This window comes from Bombus vancouverensis, chromosome 2 (genome assembly GCF_051014615.1).
Source record: "Bombus vancouverensis nearcticus chromosome 2, iyBomVanc1_principal, whole genome shotgun sequence".
NCBI classification, from domain to species: domain Eukaryota; kingdom Metazoa; phylum Arthropoda; class Insecta; order Hymenoptera; family Apidae; genus Bombus; species Bombus vancouverensis.
Genome location: NC_134912.1, coordinates 2,909,473 through 2,927,499, shown reverse-complemented (window position 1 = coordinate 2,927,499; position 18,027 = coordinate 2,909,473). Strand labels below are relative to the sequence as shown.

The 18,027-nt window shown below is 30.9% G+C and overlaps 1 protein-coding gene across 1 annotated transcript; it reads right to left on the bottom strand.

Annotated features, from left to right (window-relative positions):
• Nucleotides 1-14,292: 14,292 nt before the first annotated feature.
• Nucleotides 14,293-17,492, bottom strand: bic (bicaudal). Its single transcript, XM_033340018.2, has 4 exons — nt 17,248-17,492; nt 16,321-16,692; nt 15,535-15,663; nt 14,293-15,454 (listed from the first exon to the last, which is right to left on the bottom strand). Exons 1-3 carry the CDS (start codon nt 17,323-17,325, stop codon nt 15,553-15,555), a joined length of 561 nt encoding a protein of 186 aa, XP_033195909.1. The 5' UTR covers nt 17,326-17,492; the 3' UTR covers nt 14,293-15,454; nt 15,535-15,552.
• Nucleotides 17,493-18,027: the final 535 nt, after the last annotated feature.

Below are 18,027 nucleotides of genomic sequence, written 5' to 3'. Positions count from 1 at the left end.
TGAATTTAAATAAATTTAAATAAATGAATTTTAGTATTTCAAATTTATTTAAATTTATTATAATAAACACTTCAAAATGGTTCATCTCTTATGATTTCTTACATCATCCAAGAACTTTCATATTTAAAAAACGAATGAGAGCAAAAGATGTCTGAACGCACGCAAAATATTGTTAGTGTGGCTAAACACTGTTGGCAAATATACCGTCACTGGTAGACCCGTGCTATTAAAAACATATAAATATTACGTAATTATGTAGGTATAATCGTGCATGGTGCTAATAAAGAGATTCATTCCAATAAACGGCTATAAATTCATGGAGAGAGTAATTCGATTATAGAACCAAATACCTTAGACGCGATCGGGTCGAAACTTTATAGAAATGATATTTGACAGTATTATGAAGCGATATTTTTGTATACGACCGTATTGTTACGTTATCTCTGAGTATTTTATCCTACCAAAAAGTTTATTGTACTTTACTAATATTATAGTATTTATTACACATATAATAATAGTGAGAGTGATAATACATGTTGCACCATGTGTTACATTTTAGAAAATCGAATGATTATTATAAAAATAAATTATTATATAAATTGTAGCATAGTAACATATACCAAAGATTAATTACGATTACTAGTATTGTAAAATTATTACATTTTTATTTATTTATTTCGTATATAATAATTTATTTGCGTAAAATATGTATATTTGTTATGTTTTTATGTTGTTGTATATTTGTTATGTCAAATTGTATTAAATGTTGAAAACTGGTGGTCAGCAGTGAAGGAATTAGACAAATCAATAATAATTATCTGTAGTTGTCACTAATCGCAATCGTATTCACTGATGACCATCATTGATTAGGAAACTAGCGACTGTTGTTAAAAATTATGAGTACGAGTTTGCAGCTACTATCAATAGCTGCTGAATAATTATCGCCATAATCATTAAAAACTTGCTTGTAACTATTGTGTCTCTAATATTTATTAGAATAGCAGCTAAAAATATCTCATATTTGTAAACGTTTGCTGGTAAGTACCTACCAAATAATAGCAACAATCTGAAAGATAATTTGAAATGTACAAACAATCTTTTTGATATTCAATTTAAGTACAAAATTAATTGTAAAGAAATAAACTTGAAATTTTAGAAAAAGATAGAATCACTTTAAAAAGAGATATGTATATTCTCAAACTAGTAATAATTGAATTAAAGGGAAGAGTTGCGCATAATTGTTATAAATATATCACTAAACATGTTTGCTTCACATACTCAGCAACTCGTTAATTTCAATTGTTATAATCCATAAAACTCGTGTTTTATGATTTTTCACAAAATTTGATAGATTATAGAATAAAATAAATTCGAGAAAAACTGTTATTTTTGTGAACATACTTAAGAAGTTGCTTACGTAGATGATGAAAAATTGTAATTGCAATCATTGTTTATGGCGCAGCGATGTTTCTCTGAAGTTGCGACCCGATGGAAAATTAAGCTTAGCATAAATTAACACAATAATTGCCACGAACGTTACCTGGATCTACGAAATGGAGCCCAGTGAAAATACATATACCTAGGAAACAATGTAAAATCATCAATTGAATAGATTGTAATGAATGCTACTAGCTCTACCTATTTCCACACGATTTATCACAATTTACCGTGATAATTGCCGTGTTGTTCGTTTAGCTCTTCGCTTCAAGGTAATAATTTAATTGGAAAACAAATTATTTAACTATTTTTTTAGAAAATATGAATTATGGAGAAATTGTTTTAAACTTTTTCATTCTTCCAAGAGCGAAAATAAATAATGAGAAAATAAATATAAACCTTACAAATTAAATATGTTTTATTAAGGACGAATTTTACGATATTTAGGTTCTGTTACTGAAAATACATGATACGCGAATACATACATTACATTTTCTGTTATAAATTCATTTTATAAACTCGTATCGACAAAAACACCTACAAGAAAATGTATAATGTATTTATGCAAAACCTATAATTTATTTTACCTTCAACTCCTTCATCATTATTAGCTAATGTGCACTTTCTTCCCTTCGTGTAATTTAGCCTTCTTCCTATACCATCCTTCACAGATTTTCCAGATTAAAAAGGTTTTACAGTGTTTTCAATCCCCCTAATTTGAATCTTTTTCTCCCTCTCTAAGCTACTTTGGATTATCCGAAGTTTGTTTGAATTTAAGATTCTCTAAATTGCTTTTTTTAAATCTTCAGTTATTCGGTATTAGTGAGCTTTCCCGTATTTTTATCATCTTGAATCAATTTAAACTTTCTGCGTCTCGGATTTTAAGTTGATATCTTTCTGTTTTAATTCAGCATTCTTCGATATCTTTACCTTCTCTCATTTTCATATTCAATTATTTCAAATTATTACGGTTTCATCGCAATCTTATTTTTTTTAATTTAAGTTTCATCCCTCTTATCTTCTATTTAAACTTCTTACTTTACTTCGCATTTTCAAGTGTACCGAATCAGCTAGATTGCGTTGTATTCTTATTTCTTTTAATTTCACCCTTCTTCTTTCAAGCAGTCTCAATGGATTCTGTTTCCTCTTTTTTCAACCTGCATCTTTTCTTCATCCTCAAATTATTCTCGATTAACAAAATTTCCGTATATTTTAATTTTTTCTCATGCTCTATGTATTTTCTTCGAACCAACAACACATTATAATAATACTTTGACGTTGTTCAATCTAAGACTTCTTCCTTTACCTCATCTTTAATTTATTGAATTAGATCCTCTACTATCACCTTCATTTATCTTTAACCATATTAAGTTAGAAAATTCTTTCTCTCTCTTAACTCACAAATTTTTAATCATCGATCAACCTTCGAATAAAAGTTTCTAAAGTACAAGCATAAAAGTTGAACGAATTTAATTGACATTATTATTCTTTACAAAATTTGAAATCTGTTTCTTACCATTAACAAAATGTAGTCGTTTTCACTGATAAATCGAATACAAATTTTACGTCAATAGCGTGAAACGAAGGGTTAAATCGTGCCACGCGAAGCCCAACATTATCAAGCTCATTGTTCGTTCGATTTCGCAACGAACTGACACCGTTTCGAACCAGGGATGGAAAACGTATCATTAGCTAGACAATCCTAGACGTTTCTTATGCGAACTGTTTGTATGTGACACGAATCAAAAATACATATATTAGGGTGTTTGTCGGTAAAGATCACTCGTGTGTCAAGGACACGATCTCTTTGATGGAGAAGATTGTTTCCTTCCTTGCAGAGATTTCCAAACAAGTTAAAGGAAAAATGATATTTACACGAGAATTTTAAAAGTCGATAGAAAAGAATAAATAAATGTACGTTTGGAAATCGCTGCTTTAGATGTGCATTAAATCGAGTATAAGGGTTTAGACAAGAATTAACGTTTTGATTCACGTGAACGAATTCCTTCAAATTGCAAATCGCTGGATACAACCTTTAAAGTACGAATATCGAGAAATTAATGACCAAACTGGAGTTGATAAGATAAATATGTTCACGATAAAAGTACTCATCGTGTTGTATTTAATGTGAAATGAAATACAGGAAAAATTTTGCTGAAAGGTCAGATTACACACCGCAATTTACGCAAATAGTACAGTGGTAATTTCATACTGTAAGATTAATATTGGAGAATTTGTAAATAATTCTATATGACGCGGAAACATACATTAATATGGAAAAAAAACGTGAAAATAAAAGGGTTCTACGATATTTTCACTTATAATAGAATCGTAGAATAATAACAGAAAAATGGCGAGGTCATAAAATGCTGTTTCAAAGTACAGAGGAAAAGCTAAAAAGAAAGTTTAAAAAGTACTTTAAAGGTTGATACCCCGTAATCTCTTTAAGCTGTCTACGAGCTGCGAAGATAGGTCGTTTATATTGAATTCTTTGAAACGACGTTCTTATCCAAAGCGTAGAAATTGCTATCCTAAAAGATATCGTTGTTCCTCGATAATCGAATCGCTATCGACGAATCTTCATTCGGTGTAAATACATATATTTGCGACGAAATTGCTAATTGAATTCCTATTCGTTTGATCCGAGCAATAACGATGTTTCGAAGCGGAAATTTTAAGAAGCATCTGAGTTTGACTTTCTTTCTCGGATTTGTTACGAATGATCAAGAACGGCAGAAAGGAAAGTAGAACAAAGCAAAAAAAAAAAAAGAAAGCAACAGAATAGAAGATAAGCATTGTAATCATGCGATAAACGAGAATAACATACGTCATCGATGTCGTTATAGTTAAAAATGATGTCTTAGGGAATAAAAGTTAGAGAATAACGCGTAACAATTTTAGGACACCGTCTCCTAGAAACTCGGAAATACGTAAATCTCTATTGTATCTCTGCTTTCGTGCGTGCGCGTGAAGATCAGCTGGAGAAATAAAAAAAAAAAAAAAGAAACGATCAACGTTACAGTATGTATGATCATTTCACGAACGTTTACATTATGTCATTTTGCATTGTCGAGTCGCTCGTAAAATCGGGCGATTAAACAATATCCGAATTGTGGATAGATCGACAAAAATTTAAACCGATATATACAAATGTAAATTTCATGGTGTAATTTAAATTTAGTTATTTTTTCATGTAGCGAAATTCTAACGTTAAAATGAATACACTAAAATTCATCGATGAAGTAAATAAAGTACGATTTAATGGAATACGTAAGGATATAATAATTAAAGAAATTTTATTGAATCAATTTAATAATAAAATCGACTATAATAATATAAGGAGTAAAGAATCGAATTATTCTTTGCACAATCCTACTTGTTCTTTAATTAGTCACACCAAGAAGTAAAAATAAAAGTTCAAAATATAATTTATAAAATTATATTTCTCACAAAAATCTTCTCCTTATATAATTATTACTTTTCACATAAGTCGAATAAACTCATTAAAATATGTTAATTTTCTTATTTGCTAAATAGATCAGAAGAAACTAATATACTCTTGAGAATCTCGTTCTCGTTTAGCTGAACAAAACAAGCCACGACACGGATGATAAATAAAGCATGACCGTAAAACAAGAAGATTAGCTGTGTGGAAACGTTTGCCGCATACGAAAATACGAGACAAAGATATGCCGACGCTGAATGGAATTAGGTACTACAAATAATATTTCGATTCAAAAGGTACGTTGTGATTCACACAGAAGACAATCCAATGGGTAGAAATGCGTGACCCGAATTTAGAAATAACAGAGAATTGTGTGTCGCCGATATTTCTTTCGATCGGCGGTAAAAATGGCCCGAAAGCACAAAAGTTTTTTGCCCGATGATACGAGCGACAGTCCCGATATCGAAACCAATACAATAGAAAAACACAAAAGGTATAATTTTGTCCACCGTGTATTTTTGATACTACAATCGATAACTTCATTATTACGTTGACGTCGAAGCGTAGGCGAGCGACACGTCGAGACTTCGCGATTTCAGTTTTTCGATGTACGCCAGAAACAGAACGAATACGGTCATTGAAGATGGTACCTCGCGCGAAACAACTCGATTTACTTTGGCCGGCGGTGGCCAGACATTCTTACGTGAATGTAATAACTTTCGAACACACAACGTGATCGTTCTCTGTACATAAAGATAGAGCACAAAAACTTTTTATGTATGACCTCGTATTCGACAACGTGTAGACCGAGTCGATGCGAGGGACTACGAATATTCTAAAATAAATATTGTGATGACTGAACAAGATCGATTACTTTGTTATCCTGTCCCTTTCTTTCTCGGAATATTTCTTTCCAATTCGATTGTTTTTATCAAATACAATGAAATACGATATAACAATATAGTTGACATATCTTCGGATGTTTATTACCCTTTTCGCTATGCTATTTTCGGAACTGAAAGCGTTTCTAATAAATATATCAAGGTAGTTATTGCTAATGTAGAAAAATTATACATATGAATATTTAAGTACCTTATATAGGAAATTAATGTAATATACATAAAAATACTTTCGTATTATAATACTCGGTATCTGAAGCTCTTGTATTTGTATTTATAAAGACGAAACGCTACTTTTTGAAACAATTTCGTAATTTAATTTTCAAGTTCACGGACACTGCGAATACTCTACAGTAGTCTACACGTTAACGTACTCCTGTGATTCAACTATTACACTTACTATACTATGCTATTGAATGACGGCCTCATAATATATCCGAAAAAATAAATATAGTGTCTGGGGACTTTCATGATTCAAACAGTTACCTTAGTGCGCTATGAGATATGAGGACTGTAAAAGTTAAGCAGACTTCATCCAGAATTTTCTGCTGTGCACGAAGTTAAAATCTGTAACGCTGTTTACTAAGGTCCTGTGCCCTTGAAATCGACCAACCGTGGTTTCGCATTCCCAGAGTATTTATTATCTAGCAAGATGTTACATTTACGAGATGATGTCATCAGAAATCCTTTGGTCTCAGAGTGGATCGATACTACTTCCACGTCTCCATGGTCGTATCGATCGCAGTTCCACGACTCCATAGTCATACCAGACATCCTAAAATGCCGGGATCCAGCCGAACGATGTCTCACAACCCTAGGGCATATTAGACACAATCCTAGAACTTTGCCCTCGTTCCAGACAGAGTTCGACATTCCACATATAGTATTAAGCGCTATCTCACTATTGTCACCTTCTTGTACATTCGCTTTATCTAAAAATCCATGTTTTCATGATTTTTTAATGCGAAAGTTTGCGCGTCATGCAATAATTATAGAGTTTATAGAATTATAAAAAGTTTAGATTACTTTGCTTAATTAGTTGTCACATATGGTTATACAAATTTTGTTACATAGTAAGATGCACAGTAATTAATTCATTGTTTTAATACATTTTTCCCCAGATATAAATACATAATATAAAAAGTATTAATATAAAAGTTATCTTAACCGTTCTCTCAGAGACAATTCTGAATACTTTGTTAAAGAAACCTCATTAAACACAAGAAGTTAAAGTTAATATAGTCCCAATAGAAGGTAAAACAAATTTTCATGTATGTTTCGTTGTAAAGTATTTTTAAGATACCAAACATTGCTGAGAGCATACTAAAGAATTAATAGGTGCAAGAACTTTCACTGGAGCAGATCTTCTTTCAATATTTACGTAGCCATCGATTCCGTGAGTAGTGGTATTCGCAGTCACCAGTGAATAAATAATCCAGACGTGTGAATTCCAGGCTTGAAACACTCAAGTATCAAAACCACTGTTTTCGTGACATTATAGAAGGAACAGTTATGGCCCTTTGACCATTATCCTCTATCTGAAATTTCATTAATTCTCAATAGTTTGGAACCTTCCCTTTTTTTTTATTAAAAATATCTTTTCCTCTATTTTTGTTTATATGTTAGTACTGTTACAAGCTTACTAAACATTTTTTTAAATATTTGTAGGCTGACATATACTATTTAGAAATGGCTTGGTTATACGTAGCATGTTCAAATTGTTTTTAATTTAACATCGAGAAAACGTGTAAGAAAATTGCGATGCATCTGACAATGGTTCATTTTTCTGCATTGAAACGCTATAAATTTGTTGACACCATCTTTTCATCAATATTTTTGACGCGAGGTAATAAGCAGCAGGAGGCATAGTAAATTTTTGTTATAATTCAAGTTTATTGTAGTATAAAGATTGTGCAGTCACTAAATTATAATCCTAAGAAAATCGAACGAAATTGGAACATTATAGTGGACATTTCACCAATTACATGAAGAATAATGACTCGAGAGTCTTTAGAACGTTCTATATTACTTCGAGTATTATTTAAAAATAACTAGCGACAACATATTTTATTTGCAAGTTCTTGAAAATGTGCATTTTCGTTATTTCAAGTTGTCATTTTCTATTTATCGAATTAAGTTTCGTTATAAAAGCGATATTGGAAGTTTAAATTATCTTAGAAAAGTCTTACAAAATCTATGTTCCATAAAGATCGAAATTTGAAGATCGAAACGACGTTATAGCAAATAACGATATTAAAAAGTGGAACTTGATCAAATATAGCGTATCAACATTGAAAAGTAATTTTATTAAAGTCACAAATATCATTATACATTTTTTTTATTTCCTTCTTGTACTCTTTGTAATAACAAAATATATTACTACGATAAAATTGATCTTAACTTTGAAACTGCAATATTTCTGCTTCGTTCGCAGTTTATTCAGTAAACTACATGTACATCGACGTGGAAACGCTTTTACGTCTTTCGTCGTTTCTTGAAATTCCAATTTAAATATTCAATTGAATCAGCATGGCTACACAATGAGATGTTTTGAATAAATAAACGATAAGTTCGAAATGCATCAAAATTGAAAACGAGGAAAGAAGCACGAGAAAGAGGAAGCTTTACTGAAACTCAAATCACTTGATTGAATTAAAAAAATTATACAATACCCTTGATGTTAAAATCAGTTTAAATTATGTTTAAATTATAATGATCTACTTATACTTCATACATTTTAATTCTCATAAAACATTTTGTTCTTACTATGCATCACACAGCTGTTACTTTTCATTCTTTAACTCTGTAAAATCGTGTAGAGGCCCTGTCTGACCTTTACCCTTCGACCTTTGCAATCAAACATTGTACATATAATTCTGTTCTTTAAAATATTGCATAATTGTATAACGTATTCTTGAGACAAAAAAATCAGTCAAATATTAATATGTTACAAATGCGTTATTAAAAATGAGTATAAAATAAATAAATAGGTACAAATAGAAACATTATACTGCTGCCTCATATTTAGTTTTTACGGTTACATTGCTGTTTTAATTGCGCTGCATAGTATGAGTTTTAGATTCACATTTATTGTATATTTGTTTTTTATTTTACATTTTCCCTCATATTTCAACAGACTTTTGTTAAAACCGAGCGAGTAAATAGTTACCATATCGTAACTATATCATATTCTGGTGCTATCGATTAAAAATCACGCAGCATATTTATGATACGTATGACCTACACTGAAACCAACAACGGTGCAACAATTGTAAATACGACACGTTATAATGTACGAGATTGGTGTTACGATGGATATTTCAAGCGCAAACGTGACATTGTGGTAAACTGCAAACGACAAATTGCGGCCTATGATCCAAACGATCTGTTTGACTGTCGCCATTTACCTAGGACAATACTCGTGTCGCAAATCAGTCACTTCGTATTACGGTTTACCTTATTTAAAAACGCAATCTAACTCTTTTGTAAGAGAAATATTATTCATGAGAAAATTATTTCCAGTGGAAGTCATTTAAAAATATGAAACTATGAGTTGTATGAAAAGTAGTAGTTTCGTAAATGATTATTCGACTGCGAATGTTTATATACATGTCGGAGATGGAAGGACACCGGACCTTCCCCTGGAACTCCGGAAAAATCCGTAAAATCGTAATTAAAGTTTACAGTTGTAATTAAACAATTTGCCATCATTCTGCCCAATTGTACTTGTTTGCGATTTGTGATAATAAACTTGGGCTCAAGGCGACCATCAGTCGCCGAACGTAGCCGCGGTCAACGGGACGGGCGCTCCATCTAACAAAGGTGCGGAGCGATGTTATGACCCTCACTAAAGGAAATACCCATAGAGGTATCGGACAGTAAAACATGCTAACGGTTCCTTCGGACAATGAATACCTGATGTTGAGGCACGTACACAGCACAAGTCTGGTTAGCCCGAGGACCCACTATAAAACCTGAGTTTTTCGGCAATTAAGATTTGTGCAAACGGACAGGCAGCTTTTGTCTTAAATCGACCAATCGACAGCGACGTCGATCCGAGGATCTTGTGTACTTAGACACCCTACCATAGTTGGCCTCGGTAGCGTCATTGGGACGAAAATTCATTCTTTCTCGAGATCTCATCGGCGAAGGGAGTAGTACACGTTTGAGTTAGAGCAAGTATACCTACCCTCCCGTTGACCGTGGATTCGTTATCGAACCTAAGACCATTATCACTAGTGTCGCGAGTGCCTAATCGCCGCTGTTGATTGTCGAATCGGTAGTGTTCATACTCGTTGGATCAGGCCGTATCTTCGTTATAACACAACGCTGGCCAACTCCAAGGGAGGTCTATCAAACGCCCACAACCCTGTTCCTGACTCTTCTCTGGCATACATATTTATGGGAAATTTAAAGGCAAGATGTAAACAAGATAAAAAGATATGCAGAATATGCAAAAACATATAAAATATCTATAAAATACACATTATAGTATTTAGCGAGTCAAATAACTCTCTACTTTGCTTTCATTTCTTTAATTATGTTCATAAAAATATGAATTTACATAAAACTATTACCGCAAACTATTTACTGCTAAGCAAACGTAAATTTTATAAAAGTATATCGAATAAATATCTGAGGTAATAATATTAAGTATAGAATTCTAACGAGAAATGTTAAAAATTATTGTATCTAATAGCTTCTATCGTAAATTCATTCGTGTTTTTGTATTCCTGCGAATTTCAAAAATAACTGCACCATAATAAAAGTATAAAAGACACTAAATAAAGTGACTGAAACGTGCACCTTCATAGTGTGTATAAATCTTCGTAAAATTCATTGCAAGAGCATTTCGTACACAACTATAATTTTTGCTGCTTGATGTTAACTTATGCGGAGGAATAAGACATGGTCGTGTTTATCAAGCGTTGTAAATTCGCAACGATTATGATAAAGGAACGCAGGGAATTTTTTTAAACGCCATGCTCAGCTAATAAAACAAAAAAAAAAAACGAAAAAGCAGGAATAGAAAAACGGAAATGCAACAAATGAAGACATGCCAGCATTTTGTCTGATTTTAATATCACGTCGGTTTAGCGAAAAAATGCAAACGACGCTTTGAAAGAGGAGGAAAAAGTGCGGGGTCGTGACGGTTCCTTTTTATCCGGAAGAGTGGCTTCTCGCGATAGAGGTACTATTAAATTCTCGTTTTTAATCTCGCAGGTGACAATGGCGTGATTATATGTCAAAGGCTGACAATACATATCACCTTGCATTCACCAGAAATGAAAAAAGGAATTAAAATGCAGGGTTTTGTTAAGGTTTTTTTTCACTGAAGCTCGTTCAAAAAATGATCCTTTTTTAATCCTTTTAATCCTCTTTAATTTTCCAGTAATACAATTTATAAAATAGCTTTAAAAAAGTAAAAGAATTTGATATAAAACGTGTAAGGAAAAATTCGATTAATGAATATTGCAATAATTTTAGAGATGCAAGTATTTTTAAAAGTAATATCGTAAAACAAAGCTTAGATGAAAAGTATCAGGCATTTAATTGATAGACGTTCGATTGATATATTGGATTATACTTTTATGGATAATAGATTCTAATCGCAGACTTTGTTCGAGTCTTTTATTTTCTGCGTGTAGATTTCGGTTAAAATAAACAATTCGCATGGCAGTCTAATAGAATCCAGATAATAATCTCAAAAATTTCAAATAACGGTTCATATCGACATACATATAATCTTGCAGCTGAAATTCCAGTTCAGTGTGGTATTATATGATATAATAGATTCTCTAATACATACATATATTCGATAAAAAATCCTGCTCACACAATGAAAAAATCAATACCGAAATGCCAAATGGATTTAAAACTTCATTTCAATTAGAAATACTTCTTTAATTCTGATAGAAAAATTTCTAGTGAGGTAAATTTTATGTTTTTACGTTAAAGCTATATCATATAACTGTGTATACTATTTCTTGGGTTGTAATATAAATAAGCTCTGTCAAATAAAGGAAAATATTACGTTTAAACGAACTTGCTTATGTAACAACCTAATATTATACATTTTTCCACGTATAATATAATGTTATTATACTCAAATTGCAGAAAATTACAAAGATTAATTTTCTATTGTCAGATAAAATATTGACTTAAAGGTGTAAAATATTACCATTGTTAGCTCTGTCAATCTGTCTAATCAATTTATTTAAATTTTCGAAAGATATAGTTCAAACATTATGTACACTTATCAATCACTATTAATTGGTTTTTTCAAAATAATATCGATAGAACATTATTAATGTCGAAAATTACATTATAATATTGTAAGAAATGAAACCATCGTAGCGTAAAACCATCAATTGCCTATTTGACGGGCAACGTCAACTCTCAACAACGTTCGACGTTCAACAAAATCCATAAATCTTATTAAAGTGTCTTCTCCGATGTAAGTCAGTGCGCTTTACTTCAAAATAGAAGGACTTCTGAATTAATATGATATACATAGTAAAAACAAAGCCCTTTAAGAACTACCTCGTCTCAAAAGATATCTCATAAAGCGAAGAACGTATATACAACGATAAAACAAGCTAAACGAATGTCAACGGATACGAAGCGCTGCTTTTTTTGCTGTTATCGGATCGCTGTACATTTTATTGGCCAACAGAATGGGTTACAGTAAGTAAAAGAAAAAAGTTGCCGATGAAAATATCGCGGTAAGCCAAGGAAAAACGGAGGAAGTTTTTCTTTGGTAAGACGTAAGCTTCGCGAAGTTTCTGAAAGAAAATATCCGTTAACGAGACATCGGTACAACGTGACCGAAACACATCCTCGAACTTTAAACAATATCTTCACGGAAACCAATGTTACCATTATTCAAGAAAAAAAACTGAATGTGACAAAACAAGAGCAGATAATTCTAAAATATTGTTATTGTACCGAAAATCTTAGTATTGTATTATTTTCGAAGAATTATTATTCTGAGATAACGTCTTCCAGTATTTAACTAAACACTAAATAATGACTTTCTAATTTTATAAATTATACATATAATGTTTATGTATATCAAAACGATTTTATCTCTAGTATAATATCCGGATTGCAAAATATTCGGCTAAAATGACACTTTTTAAGGATTTGTAAGATCGCTGAAGCCGAAAATGAGAATTATTATTCACAGAAATAATGCGTAAAAAATTTCGATCAACTTGTTGATGTGCGACATTCTTATGGATTTTGACGATACCTTTCTTAAAATTTGATGTTCTTAACCTGCTATATGGCTTACTCTTATACATTTGCATCGTGAGTATTGGATTAGGTTTGAGTTATCTTTTATTTTCCGGCCGCCTTAGGGCCGTGATCACGCAAAAAAAGATAAGCAGTAAGTAAAATTGACATTTGGAGCATTGGCATTAAGTGTTATCATTTGTTTCGCCGCTTATCGCTTACCATTCTGTATGATCACGATTTTACGTGGATTTATACAGTTAAAAGTGTTAAGAAGACCTTTGTTGGTCAAATACCGTAAGGCCGAATTTTCAAAACCGTTTATTTCCGTGAAAGATAACCATTAAAATAATTATAAAAAAATTATTTTCGACTTTAGCGGCCTAAAATAACCACGAAAAGAGACATTCAGATCAAAAATCTTGCAGCCCGGATACTATACTTTATCCAAGATTTTTATCGCATGGAAATAATACAGTAGTAATTAAATGTTTCCGATCAAAATATAATTTTATTATATCGTTACAAAAAAGTTTCTGAAAATAAAAAAAGCTTTCAGCAGCCATTGTATTTATGTATTTTGTTTTTAAAGAAGAAACTTCGTATAAAATTGATTGAATACTTTATTAAAATCAATTATTTTTTAGTATCAGAATAATTACACAATACATTATTTACTAACAAAGATATATATGATAAAGATCGTCATATTTAATCCTTCAAGCTATTAATAATAAATTCATGTAATTCGTATAAACTGTATTTCAGTTGCACATAATTAACAGATAACAATATTTATAATATGTAATATAAATACAATTAGGTGATATCATTGTATAAAAAGAAATGCACTATAAAGTTCTGCAATATTACATAATATACAATCTTGATCTTTTCTAAGATGAAGTTACGAACTTGAGTTTAAAATTTTTAAAGAGTCATGAAATCAGTCAGAACTTATTGTTTTTGATTTGGAATCAAAACGAAAATCTTTCAAATCTGAACCAAATATAACAAAGTATAAATATAAAAAAGATAATATATTGGAATTAGAAGAAATCATAAACCTACTAAATAGATGAATTCAAGTAGATAAAAAAAGAGTACTTGATCAAACCAATTACTACTAGTCAATTTATTCACACTTGTTATCCTGTGTCTAGTAGATATATATTGTTACATTATATTATTATTTAGCATGTAAACCACTTTTACGTTTTGAATAGTAGCTTAAAATAAGAATAACCTTAAATGGTAAATTAATAATCAAAATAATTTTATACTGTGTTTATTTGTTCGTTTGTTTCATAATGAACATCATGCCTATCGAGACATACAAATAGTTGCCAAACAAATGTTACTTCTGCTAAATGATATAAGAAAACTGTACAATAAAAGGAAATCAATATTTTTGTACTTAAGAAATAGTTAGTAAAAATTTAAAAAATGTCATCTCCATTACGTTCTTTTTAATCTGCGTCATAATTGATTAAAAGGAACACTAAATATTTGAAAGAAATGAATATAATTATAGTTACAAACAGTGTGAAATAGAAATTGTTAATGGAAAATGTTAAGAAAAACTGTTACTATACAGAGAGTACTTATATTTTCATAATTACAGTTATTACAGATCTATTCTATGGATGAGAAGATATAAATATCGGCAAAGTACGACTATAGTTATTCAGAGAACATGAATTTTAAGTAGAAAACCGCATTTCCAGCAAATGAATTTATTTCATAGATTACATTACAAAATATTACACCTCATTTTTTCACGCTGGAACACTATTGCAAAAAACTATCCTTATCCATATATCAATTTCGATTAAAATAGAGGTGCATCAGTACTTCGCGCGTCTTTCTTTTTTTTCTACAATGCATATAAACTTCTTTCCCCTATACTGCGAATAGGAAAGCTATTATTATCTCTTGCCGGAATTTCATTTCGCTCTCTAATTATATTTCTATAAATTCTTTGAGTTTACTCTGGACAAGTAAAAACACATTGCGAATACAATGTGAGACAATGAGAAAGATATGATCGTATTATATGATCATAATAAAAATTATAAATTCACGTCGCATCTCACGTGAATGAATATTCGAATTAAGTGTCAAAAATTCAAACACCATTCGTCATTCGCGCATAATATTAAAAAATATTAATTTAGGGAAAATAAGATCATTTTAGCTGTTTCAAAGCAAAGTCTACCTTTTAGCAAATGCAACAAAGTAAAGAACATTGTCTGTAGAAACTTTTGATTTCTGTAACAGCCTTTTTTATTTCTTGTTAACTGTTACTCATATAGATTATTATAGTGTATGTCAAATATTTATAACGTATGTATAGTGATACTTCGTTTACGCATTGCTTTTGCAATTTGTATTACTCGACTTGTCAATTACAACTGTTGGTTGTATGAAATAGCTGTAAAAAAAGAGAAAAGAATCAATTTTATTTTTCTTTAACGACAGTTTAATTCATGTGTGTTCGTACTAGAAAATTACCTTGTTACTGAACACTTTTTAAGCTTCAGGTGTAGCTAAGGGGGCTTCTTTCTTTTCATCAATCGTAACAGCTTCTTTTTTATCACCAGCTGCTTTATCATTTTCATCCACTTCCTTTTTTGGAGCAACCTTAAATGTATGTAATTATATATGTACATTCAACAATAATATAAAAGATCTCCAAATAATAAAAAGCTTTATAATCTTTTCTAACTAAAATGATCTTACAAATAACATAGTACAAATGTTCAAATAAAAAATCTATGAAAACATTGTCAATAGTAAATTTAATTGTATTTTTACACCCTTCGTTTTTGACATGTTTGTAAAGAAACAAAGAAAAAGATATGTTACATTATTATGATACATATACATTATATTTATATATCTATAAATAAATCAAGTGTTATACAAATGAAATGTTTCATGAATTGTTTAGAATAATTTTAGACTAATATTTATATAACTTATATGCAACATTTTAAAAAATCTACAAAATATAAAATATAATTTTAAGACATTAATCCATATGACCTAATTCCTACATTACAACTAAAATTTAACATCAAACTAAGATGTTAGTAAAACATCATGAACTATTATTTTAATCTATATAAGTTTCATATTTTGTAATCCATTAAGAGTAATTTTAGCTACAAATGATACATTGTATCCCTAATAAGATACATGCACTATAATATTCTTCTTGTAGTTTCCTATATATTACATATCAATTTTAAAGCTTCAAACACATAACAGTTAATATTATTTAGATTGATTCGTTACCTCCTCTTTGCTAGCTTCATCAAAGTTTTCCACTAAATCTGGTACCTCATCATCTTCTTCCAAAGTTGATTTACCAACTGTACTTCCAGAAACTGTGCTTGCTAGTCGCTTTAACTGTGTAACACCTTCAGGACCCAACTGACTTATTATTCCCGGTAACATGTCAGTTATTTGTTTATTCTCACCATGACCAGTAATGGCAAATGTGTTAGCAGATAAACTAGCTTGAGCTTTTGGATTATTGAAGTGGATGACAGTACCATCATCCTTAATCATATTAACCTCCTCTATACCAGGAATTGTATTCACAGACAACTTTTTTAAACAACTTTGTAATTTCTTATCATCTGTAGCAGCAGTAGCATGAACAACCTAAAAATATATTGAATATAGTTAAATATTAATAGATTGCACGTATATGTATATGTAGATAGATATATTGCTCAGTTAGTAAAATTTCTTTCTTGTATATTCTTATACTCCACTACAGTATATCCATAAAAAATACAAATATTCAGTTTCTATTGAAATTATAAACATTATGATATTGATAATTCTAGCCTGAATTAATATAAAATGTAAAATTAAAATCGGACTTAAACTTGGAGTATGAGAAAACTACAAAATTAAATCAAATGACATAATAAAAGTAGAAAATGGAAATCAGAAGGATAATATTGTATCTAAGAAACACGTGAAAGTAATTTAGTCAAGCAATTAAAATGCGTCTTGCACGAACTACAAAGCTTTGGTATCGTACAAGAACAGCAATTGGTGATCGTGAGACGAACAACACTTTTCAGAAGTAGGAAAATCATTTAAATGGCACTTGAAATATACACTTTCGTAAACTTTTAAACTCACGACACGCCAACAGTCCTAAGAATTCTGTGAACTCGTGTTAACTTTCGAAATAAATCTATATACCTTCTTCTTGCGTCGGGGTGTTCCCTTACCGCCGATTCGTACTTGAGCTTGAAGCTTCTTCAACTTTTCAGGATTCATATTAACCTGTCTATACGACGATCACAATCCTTAGATTGTTAGTCACCAAGCTTCGACAAGCTACAAGTCTGACGCGAAGTTTTATACGATAAAATGAGCTAAACGTAACCGGCAAGCAGACACGTGCTCTCTGTTCGCCGAAAGGGTCGAGAAAATGGAAGTGTACGCTTCTGTAGCTCTCTACGTCAGAGATAGCTTCCGGCAGGGCAATGCTTCCGTTTGAATCTTAACTCAAAACACTGCACCGATTAATTGTGAATCGTATTGTTCGTACATAAAGCATGTACAAGACGATTTGATAAATCGAAATTTCTTGCAAAACATTTTGCTAAGCCAAAAGGCTTTGTTTTATCTACAGTACACCATTTCAACAATAGTTCGTCTGAACATGGAGGTTATGGAAATCATCATGTTACAATATACAATTTCGAAGAAAAAAGACTTTATAAATGATCTTATAATAGAATTTGGAAATGTTATATTATGAAATTTGAAAAAATCGATATAATTTGGTTGAAACAAATTACCAAATAAATGTAACAATGGAAAACTGCCCGAGTTATTTAAGAATTGATCAAATTTATTGCAATGTACGGCGCGAATGTGAACTTCAAAATTAAAAAATGTTAATTATATTTGACATATCGTTTTTCTCAAGCTAATTAATAACTTGTGTCTGCTTACATAAATACGACAGTGCAT

Coding starts and splice junctions, on each gene's coding strand:
- bic (XM_033340018.2), bottom strand. CDS start 17,325: ATGAATCCTGAAAAGTTGAAGAAGCTTCAAGCTCAAGTACGAATCGGC. Junction 16,693..17,247: donor CACCCCGACGCAAGAAGAAG/GTATATAGATTT, acceptor ATATATTTTTAG/GTTGTTCATGCTACTGCTGC. Junction 15,664..16,320: donor ATGAAGCTAGCAAAGAGGAG/GTAACGAATCAA, acceptor CATACATTTAAG/GTTGCTCCAAAAAAGGAAGT.